Source organism: Centruroides sculpturatus, unplaced genomic scaffold (assembly GCF_000671375.1).
Source record: "Centruroides sculpturatus isolate CEXI.00-Female unplaced genomic scaffold, Cexi_2.0 scaffold70, whole genome shotgun sequence".
In the NCBI taxonomy this organism is placed as follows: domain Eukaryota; kingdom Metazoa; phylum Arthropoda; class Arachnida; order Scorpiones; family Buthidae; genus Centruroides; species Centruroides sculpturatus.
The window spans coordinates 147,841-169,013 of NW_019384571.1; the positions used below are offsets into that span (position 1 = coordinate 147,841).

Consider the following 21,173-nt stretch of genomic DNA (forward strand, 5'->3'; position numbering starts at 1 on the left):
GGACACCCCCTAGTGGGCGTTCTTTACAAATTCCCCACAAGGCACGGTTCCTTTAACTTTTTGTTCCTATCAATATGTTCTACATCTCTGTTAAAGTCCCAATCGTGTCATGCAGATCTATATTTCTATCTATTAAACATTCTATAAAACTTTAAAATGGTTTAATTTGTTTATTTACCTTCGGTTGTAAACCTTGATTTTAAATGTAGCCGCCATTTTTTCAACAAATTTCCCGTGAGTCAATGTGAGATGTTCACTGACTTGAGAGTCACAGGATGTTATAAACATGTGGCGCGAGGTTAATTGAGGCACATAATAATCATTTGTACCATTCCGTGGTATAAACAATAAATTCATATCACTAATAAATTCCTATTACGAATAAAAAGAATTTATTGTTAATTTAAAATCATCGCTGGGGCGTCTCTAGTGTCCGTTTTTGGCATACCGTTATGCGAACAGACGGACATGCGTTTAATGGGTTATATAGATAGATAATTACAAAACTTGATATTTGTAATTATACAAAATTAATAATGAATAAATTCATTGCCCCAATAATTCATTTCAACACGTATTAGAGAAAGTCTTTAAAAAGTATGATTCAAATTTGTAACATACAGTATATTCAGGGAAGCACAACCTTTTCTGAAGAAGGGCCAAATTAGGATTAAGTTTACTGACTGGGGGCCGGACCTCCAAGTGATTAATGTGATGTCTGATGCAATTTGCGAGATTCTTTGTTGTATCATCATGTGGTTAAGACTGATTGTTTGAAAACACTGTCTTCTCAGGACACATCTCACTTGCGATGATAAGACACTTTCTTATCATATCGCCATCTGTGAAAGGTTTCCCATTCTTGGCTATTAAAGCAGATATTTCTAGGCTGGCTTCAACAGCCGCATCCAATTCTCCAGATTGTTTCTTGAACACATTTTGTTGGCTGATTAGTGATCGTCGTAACGATTCGATTTTCCGTTTGCGTTCCGTACCTTGCAGAAGGAAATCCTTGTGTTGGCTTTCATGATGTCGCTTCAGGTTGAATTCTTTTGGCACTGCTATTGTTCCATTGCACAAAAGGCAAATAATGCTGTTGTTCTGTTGCACAAAACAGTACTTGTTAGTCCACACTTCCACTTCTTGAAACTGATGATTCTCGCGATTGACCTTGCGTTTAATGCCCGGCGCCATACTGTTCACTCTGCAAAACAATGTCTCATTGTGCCGAAAATTCTGAGGCCCGCAACAAATCATGTTTGAGATAAGGCAAGCTAGACTACCACGTGCTTTGTTCTGTATCCACTCTGACCAAAGACTAAAGAGGCGGGGACAGAAGACTATTACGCACACGTGGCCAGGCAGGTCTTAATTCGTTCGACCCCTGTCCGGGCGTCTCCACCATTTCTCAGAATTTGTGAGTCAGATCGTCAACATGCCAGGTGCAGGACACTAATCCATCATAAATGTGGTTACCATTCTTACCTAAATTATATTTATGGCCCGTCAGTTTTACCCCCGTGTTCAGAAATGAATCAAAAGTGATTAACACAGTGCAGTGGAAAATCTGAATATTTTAAATATAATTATTAAAATTGCGATATCTCGTTTCAAATTGGCGCTAGAATCAATCTGTTTTTTTTTTTTTCCTAAATATATCACAGTTTACGATTGTTAAATTTCAAATAAAATAAAAATTAAAAATAATAATTTAATTTTAAATTTACGAAAAAAAGAATGTAAAAATAAAAGTAAATAAAAAGTTCCAATTAATTTACTACTTAAATAACCTAAATATATCTGTTTTCTTTCAAACAAAAAAAACCGCAGCTTTCTAGCTACACGGAATCATTTTACAACCCTCTTTGTTGACAAGTTTATGGCTTGACGCGGTTTGTAATAATTATTAAATCCAAAATATTTTAATGCAAATGGCTTCCTTTTAGTCGTAATGACTCTATTCCAACTACAGTATTAATTTTCTTGGTCCAACTTAATAATAATAAATTTGATGTGAAAAATTTTTTTTCTATTCTTTGTCTATGGAGAGATATTGTTGTAAATTATTGGTTTTATAGCTTTTTGTACATTCCTTTTTGAACTCTGGTTAGTTTTTTTCTAGTTTGAATGACATTAGGTTGACGAATAAGCGTCTTTTCAGAAAAGATTGATTCAAATTCGACTATACCAATCAGAATCTAGAATGTAAACAAATGCTAAAAAATCGTTATTTTCATGGTTTTTCAGCGCTATTTTCACTTATTTTTGTTATTTGACGCTATTTAGACGAATAGGCAAGTTTTCCGAAGCATAAAATTGAAGATTTTCCACCAAAATAGAAACTTCCGGATAACATCGGAAATGACGTTCTAACATCATTTTAAAATATTCGATATCTAAACCAGAAAGTGTTAGATAGAAATAGACTTATTTATAGAACAATCCCCCATTTCTCACCTCAGGGAAAGTCATAAAACAGTTGGATGCTAATGACTTTGTAAAAGGGAAAAAGTTTTACACTTAGAAACTTCGAAAGAAGAGACCGCGGGCCGCATAAACATTGATAGGGGGCCGTATGTGGCCCGCGGGCCGCAGGTTGTGCACCCCTGCTATATTTGTCAAATACCTTATCCACTCAATTATGCTACTGTTAACACAATATAGTAGAAGCTCTATATTCGTAATATTCAATATTCGTCACATTTTGATGACTTTTTTATTTTTCCATATTCACGTCATTCCCAACACTGGAAGTGGTACTACAATCACATGCTTGCACCAATCAGCTAGCAGTGTTAGCTAACAATAGTTAATCAGTCTGCTTTGTGCGGTTGTCATGTGTTGTTGAGTTATTGAAAAATAATGAATGCGAGAAACAAAGTTCCAATCGCTCGAAAGTGGCACCGAAATGTTGCTATAGTACAATACAATTACATTCAATGATAATGTAATTGCCTACTTCAAAAAAGTTTTAAAAAGCAGACAAAAACATATAACACCGGACAAGTTCTTTATTAAATCGAGTGCTACTGAATCATCGGCAAAAAAGATCATAATTGGAATTGCCTAATGTTTTAATTGATATGTCTTCTTCTGGTACTGTTCTTCCTCTTCTACCACTATATCTTTAATGTGAGAACAAAGGAGGTATGACTACGTTGTACCTCCGTGGATCGGATTTCAAGTCGGAGGGACTCGAAAGCCACTAGTCAGAGATGGCTTAATTTTTCTTTTATTTATCCCGAGAGAACAGGACAAATTTTCCGGGTTGAGTGTAGGAGGGAGGAGTGCTGTTGGAGAGGCGACAGATGATATACAAGTAAAAGAGGAAACCAAGTTAACAAAGAAACAACGATTTATTGATTAACTACCTAGATTATACAATAATCTACCATTGCGGAATTCCAAGTGAAAAATCTGAGTCCGTAAAGCACGAAGGGGCCGAGAGAGTTCACAGAAGTGGGTTCCATACCTCTTTCTAGATGTGGATATCCTAGAGTACAAACGTAGGGCATAAATTAAAGGTAAATCCTAGAGTATGTGGTACTACTACCGTCGATGAGTAACTCCCCGGAGTGGGGAGAGAAATGTCTTTTATCGTTTTGCAGTGGGAAAACTGTCATGTGACTAATTAGTTGTGAGGTAAAAGGTGTGCGGGGAGGTCAGAGTTGTCCCCGGAACCCAAATAAAATGACGCAATTGTATGTTTACTATCAACTTTTAAGTTCGTAGTGTGGGAATAGTTGTCGAGATGGGCAACTGTTTACCTTGGAAAAATGGGGAGGTTGAAATTTCTCCCTCTTTCAAGTTGTTTCCACTCTAGGTTCTTAGGGAAATTTAATTGATTTTTAGGTAATAAAGGGACATTGACAAAAAAAACATGATTTTTATTCTTGTACCTATTTTTCAGGATGGGAACGGATTAATAGAATGTAAATTATTTATTATCAGAAAAATTGTTTCTATATTTGTCATATTCCATATTTGTTAGGTCCTTGGGAACAGATTAATGACGAATATAGATGTTCTATTGTACTTATTTAACCTTACATAAACAACATGGAAAATTTTAAGTTCATTTTTCTTACAGATGCTTGAGAAATACATCAAGTGGTTTTACCATGAATTACCAGTAGTAGTAGCATTTATATTTATCAAACTATGCCAAATCAAAGTGGCCATCTCTGGTACTTCCTATTAGCTTAAATTGTCAAATTTTTTCTGTGACAAAGAAAAACTGCACAGGGAATGAATGAATCATCTGAAAATTTTTGTTAAAAATTATCTATATTCAGAAAAGTGAATGACCACCTGCAGTTCATTAAATTTACTTTTTTATCCAATTGCTAGTATAATCTGCTTGCATCACACTGTTTTGAAAATCGTATATGGACCAGGTACACTTGCATTTCTTTATCTGCTATTGCTTTTCGTTTGCTTCTTATTAATCTAGCCAGCAGTTTTCATTCAGTTTGAGGTAATATGGTATGCACTTCCTTTGAGAAGAATGTTTTACTTAAGGATGTTTAAAAATCATAGGCAAAAAGCAGGGCTTAACGCAGTCATGGCAGTGAAAAAAAAGTTCACACCGAAAAAAAGCTAATAGTGTTCAAGTGAAATAAGAGAGGCATTATTAAAAAAAAACACAAACACATTTTGTATCAATAACATTGCATATGATATTAGATTGATTTTTAATTGGACTGAAAAAATTAAACATGAAAATAGTTAGGCTGAGTTTATACGCCAGAAAAGTGACCAGTAAGACTGCATTAAGCCAGAATAGGCCTGCATTAAGTTTTCTCGTGCCCTGTACAGAGTCCCTATGTTTTACAGCAAAGGAAATGGAAGAGTAACATAACTACCAGAGTATGTCTCCATACAACATGTCAAATTTCAAATGCCATTTATTTCAAGGTACATTTTTTGATTTCTTGTTAAAAAAAATTTGTAATTAAAGATGATTTTCTTTTGTTTAAGTAATGCTGCAGTTTCTGCACTTCTCTTGTTTTCTCCTCTTCATCATACTAAATTTTATTCACACCAGAGTAACCAATTCACTATAAAGTTTATGTATTAACCTTTCAACAGTGGACTAGTCGGGTATGGTTCTACGGGAAATTTTTATAGTATTTTTCCACGCATTTTTTTTTCATTACTGTTTTGGGAAAAGATTTTGTAAACAGTTATGTCTAGTAAAGAAAAGTTTTTTTTATTGTTACATAATTCATTTTTTATGTGAATTTTTTGTGTGATAGTTTTAGGCTAGTTTTTGGTGATACCCCCAAAAGAATTTCACAACTATAGTTCCCCCTCACCACTGCTACATGATTGCCCTTGACAACTATAGTCGTCGCTCACTGCTGAGTGGTTAAAGAACCACTGCACTGAAAATGCCCAGTAAACTTTGTGAATAGTTCAGCACAGTGGTGTGCCGTCATTGGAAGCGGTGGAAGTGCTACTTCCCTTGTATTTTCTAAAAAATAAATACATATTGCACAATTTTCATATTTTAACATATTTTGGATTAATTAAAATTTTATTATAACCGCATTATGTATCTTATTACAAATTTCTATACTACATGCGAAAAAATAAGAATGCAATTGTATATTCAAATCAGTGGCAGAATGAAAGCGCTGTATTGTCAAAACTGGGTCAGCTTCCAAACAGCCAGATTATACACATTCGCTTTAGAGCACCAACCTCACACAGTTTAGCTGAAGGAAGATACACACATATAACACTTCCAATGATTCTATCCCAGACTAATTCTGGGCTATTAGCCACCTACCTGCTAGATATTTGGCCTCCCTCTCCCCATTATGTGAACCATGAGTAGATTTATAACTTAACCCAACAGATAAGAATTTACTGATATGTTTTTATAATAGTTCTGTATAGTTGACAGGAGTTTAAAAAAATCCATTAAAATATTTGATATTTTTATTCTGCTCTCCCATCTTGTATTACTTACAGATTTCAATGCTAAATCAGTGATATTATGATTTCGTATGTCCCATCTATAAGGGGAAGTAGAAAAAACATGTACAATTCTTGTACAATGTTAAAAAATTAACCGTTGGTAGAATCATTTACAACTAAATTTAATGAATGAGAGAGATGCATAAGGTACAGAAAAAGCTCTGGAATTTATTTTCCTTAAATTTATGATTTATGTGTTCATTGCCATAAAAATTTGTCTTTTCACTTTTCCCTCAAGACTACAAATATTCAAATACAAAGTAACCGGTTTCAACTTATTTCTATTTAAAAAGAAGGCAAATCATTAAGAGATTACGGAATTGGGGACATAAATAAAATCCTGCTGAAAGAGCCAAAATTTTGGCAGAAATTTTTCCAGTTCAATGAGTGTGACTGAAAAGTTGTAAATTTTGGAAATTTCCGTGGACTCCTGGTCCTAAAACAAATTAGTTGGAAAATAAATGACTATTAAGTTTAACATATATAGATTTTTACAGCTATGGTGAGAAACATTTAAAATCTACAACCCTGTCGTGTCCTTTGAGGTATACGAGTGATGCAAGAAAAGACGCATTTGACATTGACCAGTATTGGCACCCTGGGGATTTGCACTGCAACCGTCTTTGATTCTATCCATTAGCCACTCGTAGGGTGCAATTTGACTAAGTGGATTGTTCTACGTTTTAAAAAGTAAAGAATATTTTGTTATTTTTATGAACATTCCTTTACAAAGCTATATTTAATTATAATTTTCTTTAAAAGTATATTCATACAATTGAAGAATATTTTGTACCAGGTATGTATTGTACATCCACCACACATTTTATTTCACCAAGTAAGTTTTTATTGTTTTATTTTTAATTGTAGCCCTTATATCGTGGCTAGCGATTCAGAATGTAATTGTGATATTAATTAAAAATACATTTAGAGAAGTGTGCAGTTTTTACTGGCTTATCAAACAAATGATACAAATGGACCCTAGTTCATCACTAATGTGCAATTAATTGATTGTCCCTGGAAGTCAGCTTCTTACAGAAACACAGCTTCCCTATCATCAAATGTCACGGCATGCCACTGGTTCAGCACTAGATATTCCAAAATAGAGTTTAGCTTTGATAGTAGAACACTTCAACGACTTTCAGATAATCTTATATGAAACACTATTCATTAAGCTGGGATTCTTGAAGAATGTGCTTTAGGAAGTATAATACGAGTCCTTCCCATTGTTTGATCAGTCGTTTTGCGGCAGGACCAAACACCAGTCATCTAGTTGATGAATATTTCATAAATTTGCTGCATGGCAAATTAAGTTTCTCTTGAATTTCCGTGTATTCATCCCACCTAGAGGGCCACCCATCAAAAAAGCTGTGTTGCTATGATGAGATCACCACCATCTCTGCCCAACTCTTTCAGGCCTTTCACAAAGGCATTGTGGATTGTATGAATGCTGCAAGTCCCTATGTTGATGAGGCCTTTTTTGTGAGTTGTCAGAATTTCCTCATTTATGAGACGCAATACTTTGTTTATGTTTGGTCCATTGCATCCAATCATCAGTAATTTATGAAAAGGTAGCTCAATGGAATTCTCGATGTTGGTAAATTCCAGGAAACACCATAAACACGCCCTAGAGCTGGCTGATTTAATATGTTATACATCATTTTTTTATTGAGTTTGAAGGGAGTGCTTTCCTGCAAGGTAGAGGCATTTCAATGGGTAGCCCAATGTCATCTATAATATGTGATTTGGTGTATGACAACTTGAGAGTGCTATTCTTCCTGTATTCCAAAAAGATATTATTCTATACTCCAGATACATTGACGACATATTCATTCTGTGGAGAATTTAACAAAATACCCAGCAATTCTTAAATAATATCAATGATAATAACTTTGGTTTAACTTTACGGCTCCACCAGGAAAGCTACAATAATGTTCATTTCCTCGATATTAATATCACCTGCAAGGAAGGTGAAATATGGACAAACATTTACCGCAAACCAGGTCTAAATACTATCATCATCCCAAATCATTCGGTAGATCCTAGGCATGTTAACCCTTTAAAATCAACATCCCGAAAAACCTCGGGCAAGTTCCATAGAGTTTCATAAAACTCGGTACTTTCGGCCCTTTCCCAAAATTTTTTTTTTTGAATTTTTAAAATGTTTTTTAGGTCCCCAAATTTTTTCAGAATTTTTTGTCCACGCGAAAAAATTTTATCGCGATTTTAATGAGCCTTTGTTAAGGCTTGATTATGGCTCAATTGTTTTTCAATGGGAGTTTTTTATCAAATTTATTTCATGGTTCCTAAGTTGTAGCGCACGGATTTTTTTTCGGTAAAGTTATTAAAAGCTGCTTTTTGATGTCAAAAACGACCTCCGATAGTTTTTTAATTTTTTTAATTAATATATTTTATTTTATATTAATTTAATTAATTAGGGGGGTCGGAAATCGCAATTAAAATTTCAATTTTTTAAAAACATTTAAAAATATACGATTAATTCACCTTCACCCTACTTTAAACCCTTGTCCTCCCGAGACGTTTATGAGAATGCCCCGGGAAATCCGACTCCAGCTGTGTTCAAGGTCACCCAGCTGTGTAAACAATAACTCATCGGTGTTATATTTCACAGAAAGACGAGACAAAGGAAAATAAAGTTTGAAGCTTTTTCTTCAAAATTAACGCATTTTTTTCGTTTTTTTTCAGTTTAAAGTATTTTTTATGTTTAATTAAACATTAGCATTAAAAATTACGGTGTACGCTCCGGCGTATTTTTACGCCGGTGGTAAAGAAAGGGTTAAAGATGCAGCGTTATGTTCTGGGATTAATTTGTTTACTTATCTTTGCTTGTAAACCTCAATTTTAAACGTATCCGCCATTTTTTCAACAAATTTCCCGTAAGTCAATGCGCGACATTCACTAAAAGTCATGGGATGTTGTAAATGTGCGGTGCAAGGTTAATCAAGGCATAAAATAATTATTTATACCATTCTGTGGTATAAATAATAAATTCCTATTACAAATAAAAATAATTTATTGTTAATTTAAAATCATCGCTACGGCACCTCTAGTGCCCGTTTTCGGCATACTGTTACGCAGACAGATATGCATTGAATGGGTTATATAGATAGATTCTTAAGAAAAATGCTACACGAAATTGCAAATGCCAATAATCTATGCATCGCTTATCGACGTAATCCAACAGTTTACAAGTCATTAAGGGATGATAACAAGAAAGAAAATCAAAACTCTTTGATGGGCATTTACTCCATACCAATAAAAGACCACCAGTTTGATTCTGATATAGTTTATGTGGGAGCTACTTTGCAATCCTTAGAGCATAGGGTCATATAGGATCAAAGAACACAAGTACTCAGTTAACAAGAACCTAGACAGTATGATTCTAGCATCATTTGCCAACCAACATGATGTTAATGTTTTATGGGACCAGGCTTCATCATTAGGCCTACAATTAACAAACATACAATCAGGGATCTTGAAAAGCTAGATATATATAAAGCACAAGTAAAAAGCAAGGTGTATTAATCATAGAGATGCAGATTCTTTCTCAATAGCAGTATGTATTGTACATCCACCACACATTTTATTTCACCAAGTAAGTTTTTATTATTTTATTTTTAATTTTAGCCCTTATATTGTGGCTAGCGATTCGGAATGTAATTGCGATATTGAANTGTTTTCTAATTGGGGTGATGGATCGCAGTTGCTTGCTGTTCTGTTTACAATTATTCTAATTAAAACTGTTAATTGTGCCGATATTTATACTGATCAATTCGTAGTACAAGTTACTGAAGGGCCTGATGCTGCTAGAGAATTAGCTGATAAATACGGCTTCCAATTTTTAGGTCAGGTAGGTAAAATTTATTTTAATTCAGATTATTATCGAGAAATTTATTAATGAATTATTTCTCTCAATAAAATTTACAATATTCATTATTTTATGATATCAACATATGGAATACAACATGCAATTCAATATTTTAAGATCTTAATACACAGAAAAGTAAAATAACTAAGAATAGTTTTTATAAATAGATGACTTTTCCCCCTTTCCTATGAATAAACTTATGAAGTTGTCAAACATCTTATAAGTGTTAGATGGCTTGTATATTCCTAACCAGAAAAAGGATAGCTTTTTTCAGAAGCTTCTGTTTGTATAATTAAAATGATTTATTTGCTATAAATTTTGTATGGAAATTTCTTTTAGGTTTGGAAAGCAACGTGCGAGAATTGAATGTAAAATGCTACTGTTGATGTGATGTATAGTTGAGGTTAGAAATACGACTAGTGTGGTAAATGGTAAATCTAAAAACAAGAAGAAATTTAAGGAAATATTTGTATATGAAGAATAGAGAAATATGTACAAAGCTGGAAACTAGAAAATTGTTCTCCCAGTGTTTAAAAGAAATGTACCGGTATTTTAAATCAGAAATAATGATTAATGTTGCAACTAAAATTGAAATTTTAGGATTTATTCATGACACTGAAATAACATGTAAACTCCCCCCTGTTTTCTGAATTATTGTTATGTGATCTACCATAGTATATTTATTAGATATATGCATAAAATTTTGTATTTAATCTTAATTTGAAATTTTATTAATAAAATATATTTTTAATAGGAAAAATTGCTTCAAAAACAAAATATTAACGTTTATCTAAAAGTTAACTCAATGTAAATGATACTGTTTTTATAAACTTTATTATATTATTGATCATTTTATACATTAAATATATATATAAATATATATATATTGATGTATTTATATGAAAAAAATCTCAAATTCATAAGATGCTTTTTCAAATCATAAGAACTGTAATAATCAGTAAAAATATCATCCATTACATCAGAATTAAAAAATGTCAAATTTCTGGTCATATTATAATACTAACATTTCTGAATTAAAAAATGAATCAAAAAATTAAAACCAGTTTTCACAAATTGCAAAATTAAGAGTAAATTACATACATTTTGATAGAAATAATAAATGAAGCAAATTTCACAATAGTACAAATTTAATGCAAAACATTTTAATATACTTCGTCAATGTACAGTCATTCTCTGTACAGATTACAATGATGAAGCACGGTGTACATGGAAGGGTGAACAATGGTAAGTGCTACCTAATTGTAAAAAGGTCAAGAATACTAGAAAATTAGACCCACCAATGTCTTATTTTATACAAGCATCATCTCTGAACACAATGACAACAGGTACTGGTGTTGGACTTTTTTTTTCCCTCTTTATGAGTATTAGAATACATTTTGTAATTGTGCAATGGGTTCTGAGCAGAAGAACGGCATAAAATATTCTAATTTTACTGAATCATAGGAAATGTCTTAATTTTAACTATAAATTTATTACCAAATTTCAAACCACAAAAATTTGAAGCATTAATTAATTTGATGTAGAAAGTTATAGAAATAATAATGAAATTCTCACTGGTTCTTGGTTGCATATTTTTTTTTTTTCATTTTACATTTAACAATTCATTTTCTTTCAAGGCAGTTTTAACATTTGTACAATAGATAATAATATTTCTTTACAAACAAAATTATGTGAACAACAAAAATTTTAAGCCGCTATTAAATCTGTATGAAAATGTTTAACGAGCACATTACTCATTTACAATAGTGTACTTCATGGTGGAGAACCCAACATCTAAATTTAACCCAAATCCCAGCTGATTTTTCTAAGATATTATTGTAATTACTGTGGCACTGCCACCAATTAAGTATTTTACAATTACAACATACAAAGATAAGAAAAACTGGACAGTGTTGACACTAGAGTGTCCAAACGTGCGATATCATTTGACGAAGCTGTCGAATGACAATGCAAAAAACGTTTCTTGGTATTGTACTGCTTAATAGAGAGAGGGGAAGACATAATCCAATGAAGATTTTATGAAGTAATTAAAAATTAAAAATGTAAATAATTGTACATTGCCGTGTTTGACTGTAAGTCTGGACGGTGTACAAAGACAAAAAAATAATAATTACAAACATTATTAAATTTTTTCTGGTCTATCTATGTCTTATATTATCTGACCTTCTATAATGATATATATATATGTATATATGTTTACAAGATATATATATGTCATTTTATCTTGACCCAACTAAACTAGCCTGTGAATGATCTAGAACTCACCCTTTTACCAAATACTAACTACCAAATTTTTTATTTTTTTCTATTTTTTTTATAAGAAGTTATAATAGGAAAGAAAAACAATGAAAAAAATCCCCAATTATGTCAGGTTATCCCAGGTAATTTTTATAAACTGTCACCACAATTTTGGGAATGGGATATTAATAAAACAGTCAGGTATCGTATAAGAACAATGCCATAAAAACTGTGCTATTTTTGTCTTTACAGTCTACTTTGTATACCAAAGATCATAAAGCAGTATTTGATTTCATATTCACATTTGTGAGTTGTTTTATGGGATAATAAAATGATCTTCAAAGTATGGCTGGCAGATAATTTTTGAGCTTCATTACAGAGCCTACACTATTTTGATTTGCAGCTCATCTGATTGAAAGATGAAATAGTGATTAAATTCCTGATGTCCTTCAAACAGTGAAACGATAATTTTTCTTGCTGGGATTGCCATAAAATGATTAAAATATGTCCTGATTTATAAAGATTTCTTTTCATGAATTAAAACCACAGTGATGACAACTATTATCCATAAACAATATAAACAATTTCTTCTTTCTAACACTGCTATCTTTGTAATATAAGGTCATTTGGGATTATGAGGGTGGATGGTGTAGGCAAAGATAGCTCAAGCTCCACCAGAAGTGGAAAATGATCGGAAGGAATGTGCGGATGAGGACAACCGGCTATCTTGTTATCTCTCATCCATTCGGCATCCAACGGACCTAATACTCCCAATTCAGTAATGTGTCGTTTTGAATAAAATACATAATCTATAATTCTCTTGAAGTCAAAAGTGTAATTAGTGTATGGCATCACTCCATCATTATATGTTCTTGTGATACGAAATGGATGAGTATATTCATTTGTTGCATCACAATAATTAAATTTCCGTAAACTTTCTTTGTATCTAAAATCTTTAAAATCAGGATGACTGCCAGAAACTCTACCAGTTGATACGACCTCAATAGAGAGGTTGAGGCGCACGTTTTAAACGTGTAAACGTGTACGTGTGACGTTCGACGCCGCTTTCCCGTAAGCCTAAAAGTTTGACGATGGTGTTTGGAATGTCGAGCGTAATTCCACCGACTATCCAAACACCATTGTCAAACTTTTAGGCTTACGGGAAAGCGGCGCCGAACGTCACACGTACACGTTTACACGTTTAAAACGTGCGCCTCAACCTCTCTAATAACACCTGATTCTGGTAGAGAATTAAAATCACCACAGAGAAGAAGAGGAATGTTGTTGACATCGTGTTTCTGAGAACCTGGATAAAATACTGCATTGGCTTCTTCAGCAATAGTATAAAGTTCATGCATTAGCATCATGGTTTGGATAAGTTTAACATCACAGAATTCTGGATCCCAATGAATATGAGCTGTACATGCTAGAATTGATTGTGCATGATTCAATTCTGGTTGGAGACCATTTGAATATGCCCCTTCTTTAATTTGAAATAATGCAGCTAATCCAATGTTATCTTTAGTCATAACTCTGTTTAGCATATCATCAGAACCTTCTGCATTTGCCATTGCAAGTTGATTGAATTCAACTAGATATTCTTTTATTAATGTAAACTTGCTAGCACGATAAAAGATTGCACATCCATCTACATGTTTCCTTTCTCCTTCTGACATTGTCTTGGCTCTGGATTTTGGAGAAAATATTCCACTAAACCCTTCTCGTCTTAATTCAGGTAAGAAGAAGTTGTAAAACTGTTCTGTTTCTATCTCTTGAAGTGATATTATATCTGCAGAGTAATGCCGAATTTATTCATAATTCCTTTCCTTCTGTATTCCCAAGACAGAGCCCAACTTGGACAATAGCCATACATTTGTCTTGTGGCATATTTATCACACAAGACATTATAACACATCACAGTAAAAACACACGCTGGCCGTGTTCTTGTTGGAGGATTAATTGTTACCCATGGTCTTTCAGGTGGTTCTGAAGATGTAACTGAAAGATTATCTAGAAGAAATGATAGCAACTTTTGAGTCCCATTTGATTCACTATAAATGACAAAAAGTTCAGGAGAGAGTGGATTGCCTTTTAAACCAAGATTGCTTAGTTGAAATAATCTTCCAAGTTCAAATGGGAGGCTTCGAAGAAAGTTGTTATTGAGCAACAATTCACTCAATGAAACAATATCACCAAGTTCAGGTGGTAAATGTCTTAATTTATTAGATGATACATCTAGATGAGTGAGGCAACTAAGTCTAGCAATCTCTGGAGGGATGTGGGACAAATTGTTATCATTCAGGTACAGAGAAGTTAAATGATTCATTTTCCAGAGTGCCGGACTGAGATTACAATTTGTTCCTGTTATCTCCAACTCTGGCCAATAGGATTTTTTACCGGCTGCCATATCTTCTGGTGACATAATGGTATGAGCCCTACGAGAATTTGTAAACTCATTCTTTTCCTTTTGAAACGGCCTGAACATGAGTAATGCTTAATAATAATAATTAAAGACTAACCGTCATTTACCATATATATATATATATATATAAATATATAACCAAAAATATATTCAGAATAATAAAAATAATAAACTTCTTATTTTATATGTAGGACTTCTTCCAATGATTTTTTGGATATTCAAAATATAAAAATGCAAAATTAAAATTCAAGGAAGAAACAAATTTTTTAAATTTAAAAAAATTATGAAATCCAAAATAAGCATTAGTTACTATATTAATGAAATGTAATTATTTCACGTGCATCTTAATTATCATCTTACACGATAAGAAATAGTGATTATTTATGAAATGAATTTCACAAATATGACATCTATCAGAATCCTTTCCAGCCCTGTAGATAGTTCCTATTTAATTTCTATACTGGACCAATACACACATACATAAATAATATGAAGTTAGCAAATTCCCCACATTCATGTGATTTAAAATCCTGAAGTTTTCAATCTTACAATAAAGTATAAAACTGGTCACAATGTTACTCTTAGTTTCATTTCAATAACAAACTTTTCCAATAGTACAGAAACTACTTCAATCTATATAAATTTCATAAAATAAATATAACTTACAGACTATTTTATCTACTGGATCATAATCATCAAATTCAATAAATGCAAATCCTCTTTTTCTTCCTGTTTCTTTTTCAGTAACAATACTGCAGTTTACAATTTTTCCAAACTGATCAAAATACTCTCTCAAATCATCTTCTTCAACATCTTCCTTCAGACCACCAATAAAAACTTTTTTCACAGTTGCTTGAGCTTCTGGTTTTCCAGAATCCTAAAATTTAAAAATAAAAATTAAACAAGTTAAGAAAATTTGTATATTATAATGTGTAAAAATTACTTATATATGAACTGTACTTGTACAAGTATAGGAAAAACTTTGTACAAATGCAGAACATTCTTAAAATTTCTTTTAGAAAGTGCTATTTCTTGAAGATTGTTTAAGAGGATTCAAAATGTTTAAATAAAGAAATTTTTATTGCATTAGATGGTTGTGAGGTTGGTAATATTAATTATTAAAAGGTTTTCTTCTGAATTATTAAACATCCATATTAGTAGTTTTAAGTTTCAATCTCAAAACTTTTTTCTAGTTAGGCTTTTAAAATTATTTCACAATATGTTTTAATAAAAAGTGAAATTCTAATGTAAAGATTAATACTAACAGAAATTAACAACTATCATTAATGAAAAAAAAAAAGAAAAAACATTTTTCTGAAACTTCTTAATATAATAAAAATTATACAGATATAATTCTTATGATTAGTATATTTTTTTATTTGTAGTTTAATATTTAAGTTAAAACCTAAATCACTAAATACAACCATCTATACAAAAAACTATTATAGGACAATTAGGCTAAGACTCCACTACCGTAAAAACGGTGTAAAAACCCCTCGCCGTAAAAACTTTTAATCACGTGACCTATTTGCATTTGCGCTGGGATTACAGTGGAGGTCCAGCCAGGGCGAAGTTTTTACGCCGACGGTGCTGCCCAAAGTGTCGAAAGTAAATACTTCTTCGCACGTGAATTGGTGGAAACGGAAGACGGTTGTATATGTGATATATCGATAAAAAGACAATGATTATATTCTATGAGTATTTTCTGTACTATAATTACAAATATAGTAAAAATAATATCGTTACTTTAATATACTAACTTTTATTATCGTATTATTAAGATAATATACAGCACTTTAAAAGCTTAGCTTTTTTATTATATACTCCTCTAAATTGAAGGATTTCTTTTGGTATCCATTACTATAATCAGGTTATCTCTTGTCGTAGATACACGAATACTTTCGATAAATCTTTCCGGATCTATTCTAGGGTAGCCACGAGAGAATGTACACAAAAACTCGTTTTCCGCCATTTTAGCTAGTGTCACGATGACCTAGATTTCACTGACTTCTGATTGGTGTAAGGTACCTCTTTATGGCCATATTCGCGTCGAAAGTTGAACATAGCTCAACTCGCTTTTACACTGGTTTTACAGCCTGCTCAGGCGTAAGATATCAGGCTCATGTGATTAAAAGCTTTTACGGCGAGGGGTTTTTACGCCATTTTTACGGTAGTGGCGTCTTAGCCTTAGGAAGATTTTTCTTATTTTAACATGTTATTTTACTTTTCTAGATGTTATAAAACAACAGAAAAAAGTATTGTGATCAGTCAAATTTTGGTTTCCCTGGTTTTTGCAATTCAATGTTTTGACACTCCACGAGCCCAAGAATGTAAAAACACCCATTACAAAATTATACATGCATGCACACATCTATTTGGGCTGCACTTTGAAAATTGTAGACTTATAAGATACTACTAAAATTGAGAGCAAATATTTTAAATTAAATAAATTTAAAATAATGTTGCAATATCACAATAAATAATTGCTCATTTGCATTATATCTCAACTGGATAAAACAAAAATTTTGAATTTTGACAAGACACATGGGGCACTAATGCTATTAAAGGATTAAACCAAATAATTTATGTAAAAATTGCCCCCAAACCAAACAGATTTTTTTTGTATATAGCATGTGATTTGTCTGAATATTAAACCACAGTGTAGCAAATTTTAAGTCCTTAATTCTAACTTCTTATTATTCATAGGCTTTAGCAGTAATATACAGTATATAATAAACCCTCACTAATCTGACATATCCTCCAGCATGATCATTTCCATGAAAATGTTAGTCACATTTCCCGGTCTTTTACTTGTCCCAGGATTCCGGAAAAAAAAAATGAACTGGATCTCGGGATATAATAAATTATTTTTCATTTTTTAAAGTACTTAATATGTACTGCAATTTCCAAAATCATATTAATAATAATGCTACGTGAAACATATATTAAAAATTACTTTTGAATTACGTAGAAATTTTCATAAATAGAAAAAATTTATTAAACTTTGTTGGAAACTGCTTACAACTAAAAAAAAAAAAAAACTTAGATCAAACATCTAAGTTAGAAGGCAATTTTTGTTTTTTAAATAAAACATAATACAAAATATTATTGTAAATTTTTATAAGATTTTAAAAAGCAAAGATAGTCAATACCCTGATCACTCAATCTGATTCTTATTTTAATAGAATGCCTTTTTTTGATTCAATTGATGTGGACGGAATTGTCTTTAATTAATGCATTTGAGGAGACGGATGTTGTGTGTTTTTTCACCTGTAGCTTGGAAGATTTATAGTTCATTTTCGAGATGCATTACAATACTTCTTTTGCTGTCTAGTATTCTTGATTTGTCTACCTTGGCTATTTTATTAATAGCATCGAGCTTACAGCCCGATAATTCAGCAATTCATTTGGCTTTAATAACAAGGTTTATAAAGAAAAACTTCATACTTGTTTGTATCATTGCCCAATTTGCACAACCTGGCATAACGCAGTTACTGAAGTTACTGGGCATGGTTAAAAATTAAGACAGCATCAATGCAATTATTTCAGATATTACAGGTTCTTACAAGTAAAGAATTTTCAGAGTTCTGTCGCAAATAAGCTACACATTGATTATTGACAATCTGTGATATGCCATAACAAGCAAAAATTTAAAAAACTAATAAGCAAGTTTAAAATCAATAAATTCAAATATATTCTGACGGTTTGTGAGTTAATTATACTTTCTATTTGCAAAATTTCCTCAACTTTAACATAAAATAACGAAAAAGTAAATTTTAAAAAAATTGATGAAATTTCCCAGGTTAAAAACAGCAGAGATCCTGTTGGAGAAATCATAGTCAAGTCACACACCATTTTCCTGTTTAGTTGGTTTCATTTCTGCATGCTATATTATTTGCCCACTTGTCTCCAAAAAAAATTGGTACTAAAGAGTGACAGATCATGTCATCCATTGCTTTTAGGCCTACACTATACTCTGGCACTGCTCTGCAAGGAATGACCAGATTAACAAGAGGCACTGTATAACATTTCCTGTAATTGTTTTACAACTTATTAAAATAAAAGCTTGATACAATTATCAATTTGACAATAAATATACAGTTGAGTAAATTATTTAAATATGAAATTTGCATTAACTTTTAAAAGTATTTTAATAAAAAAAATAAAACACCCAAAGTTTAAGCTAGCAAAAAATTTTCTGTAGTATTTAACCTGTCCTGTGTTGTTCCTGAAAATATTCAGGTTGACCTCATTGACCTGCATGGGCAATCCCGAATATTTTCGTGTTTACATCGGAACGTTTTTGATACTAGATGTTGCTATGCATAACAATTTTTATATTAAAACGAACTTTTGAAATATAGTTTTTTTGTTGTTGTTTTGTTTTTCAATATATTTATTTTCTTTGTGCAACACAAAAAAATAATTTTTAATGACACAGTGAACACAATTATTATTTAAAAAATTTGTTACGCTTAACATTGACGAAAATTAAACATGGCATCACAGGCAACAGAGAAGAATTTCAACATTGAATTTTAAGCTAAGCTAATTTTACTAAAAAATTGTAGCAAAATTTTAGAAACTAACATTTCTCATCCATGAGACTGCCCAGAATAATACACAACACGTTACTGTTTAAACACTTGTTTATTCTCATAGATACGATACATTATTACAGTGTACTGCACTATCAATATAACCATAAATCTACCGTTTCAAACCCACAAGTATTGTACATTAGAGATGTTACGGCAAAAATTCAAACGTTAAGCTTGTATGGCAAGTAGATGTACATGTTTGACATTTGAACTCCAAGTAAAATACGTTGTGCCACATGTTCATGTCACGCACGGACTCATAGGATACTGTTGAAAAATGGCAGAAACGTTTAACAACGACGAATGTTACCAGCAAAGGTAAATAAACAAATTAAACTATTTTAAAGTATTTATAGGATGATTAATAACACTAAATAATTATTTTTAATTAGCATCATGTCTACTACTGTACAATAGGACCACCTCATACTTTTGTTGGTAGTAGTAGTGGCTTACGTAAATCTGAAAGCAGCCTGGGAAATTTTTAGAAAATTTACAAACATATTACGCTGCTGATGGTAGAAAATGCTGTGAAAGAACAAACCTACTCCTACAGAATTATGATAAGCTATTATGAACAAAAATATATGTAAATTCTATAGGCACTTTACATCACCTACAAAAAAATTGAATAATTAAATAATTTCTGGATTAAAGTCGTGTTTATTTATTTAAGCATTTATGAATAATATTGTAATCATTATTTTAATAAAATACGTCATAATTTTAACTCCAAACACAAAAAAATGAAGTTTCAGCCAAACTTCTACTCGCCATGCTAGACATAGTACGCGCCATTGTCAACCTTCTAGAATTGCCATATGGCAACATGCGACGTCCAATGTTCATGTTTTGGGCTGAAAACCTCTCTATATTGGCTGGTGTGAATCAAAATCAAGAAGGATTATTCAATAAATCCTTCTTGATTTTGATTCACACCAGCCAACAAACACTGAATAAAACTCAATTTCCATCTTGGGGCCATTTATGGAGACATTTAACAAATTGCTGATATTTCTTAATCAAGACATTTTCCAATTGGAGTGTTTTTAAATGTCATCTCACTGAAACTTTTAACACTCAACAGTGTGTAAAAAAACAAATTCAATAACTAACTGTTGGAAAAAATGTTATTAATGTTATAATTTTTAATATTAAATGTATGAAGAAACTTTCTGAAAGATAACCTCCACTGAGACTAATAACCATGTTCTATGTAGCTGTTGCTATAACAAATGTATTTAGTGTTTTGAACAAACTGATCTTTGTATCCTAATTAAAACAGACTGCATAAAATGGAACTTAAGTTATTAGTCTCAGTGTAGATTATCCTTTGGAAAGTTTCCACATATGTTTAATGAAAAGTCTGTCAATTTAGTTGTCTAAATTGTTGTGTGTATTTTTAACATTTATTATGTTTACTTATAATGATAAATGCTTGCAAAACATCTTAAATACTTTTTCAGCAACACTTTAATTTGTTTAAATGAATGCAAGATGGCCAAGCAGTTAAGGTGGCATCCAACTGCTCTAGAGGACACAGGATCAAATCTGGACAGATTGAAAAATCCTCAGGAATTCTTTTGGGGTGGTTTGCCCAGATATGACAGCCCTGTCCCTCACCATTAAGCTAAAATGGGTTTGCTAAAAGAAGCCTTCTTAGTGCCCATAGGGTGTAGAGTTAAAGAACAACAACAAAAAATTGTTTAACCAGTTTAGTTTCTAGCCCAAGATAACTCGGGCAGGTTACATAGCATTACATAAAACTCGGGCATTTGGGCCCTCCAAAATTTTTTTGGGATGTTTTTTAAGTCTCCAAATATTTTCAAAAATTTTTTCCAGTGCAAAAAATTATCACAATTTTAATCTACCTTTAATGACGCATGATTAACGCTTAATTGTTTTTAATGGGATTTTTTTATATCAAATTTCATTCATCATTCTAAAGTTCTAGTGCATGGATTTTACTTTGGTAAAGTTATTTAAAGCTAGTTTCTGATGTCAAAAACAACCTCCAATA

At 32.0% G+C, this 21,173-nt stretch overlaps 2 protein-coding genes across 6 annotated transcripts in view; both read right to left on the reverse strand.

Moving 5' to 3' along the window:
- LOC111624170 (heterogeneous nuclear ribonucleoprotein 87F-like) overlaps positions 1 to 21,173 on the reverse strand; it is an 88,323-nt gene that overhangs the window by 51,167 nt on the left and 15,983 nt on the right. For all 5 annotated transcript variants that reach the window (XR_002756530.1, XR_002756529.1, XM_023366977.1 and 2 more), the window contains exon 3: positions 15,219 to 15,429. Coding sequence is in view for 3 of the 5 variants with exons in the window: in XM_023366977.1 (XP_023222745.1) it covers positions 15,219 to 15,429 (211 nt within the window). In the remaining 2 variants the exon portion in view is untranslated. The remainder of the gene's footprint in view (positions 1 to 15,218; positions 15,430 to 21,173) is intronic.
- Positions 12,115 to 14,644, reverse strand: LOC111624172 (CCR4-NOT transcription complex subunit 6-like-B). The gene is given in 3 exon segments (XM_023366978.1): positions 12,115 to 13,129; positions 13,351 to 13,940; positions 13,943 to 14,644. Coding segments are annotated over 3 exon segments (1,659 nt in total). The 5' UTR covers positions 14,616 to 14,644; the 3' UTR covers positions 12,115 to 12,733.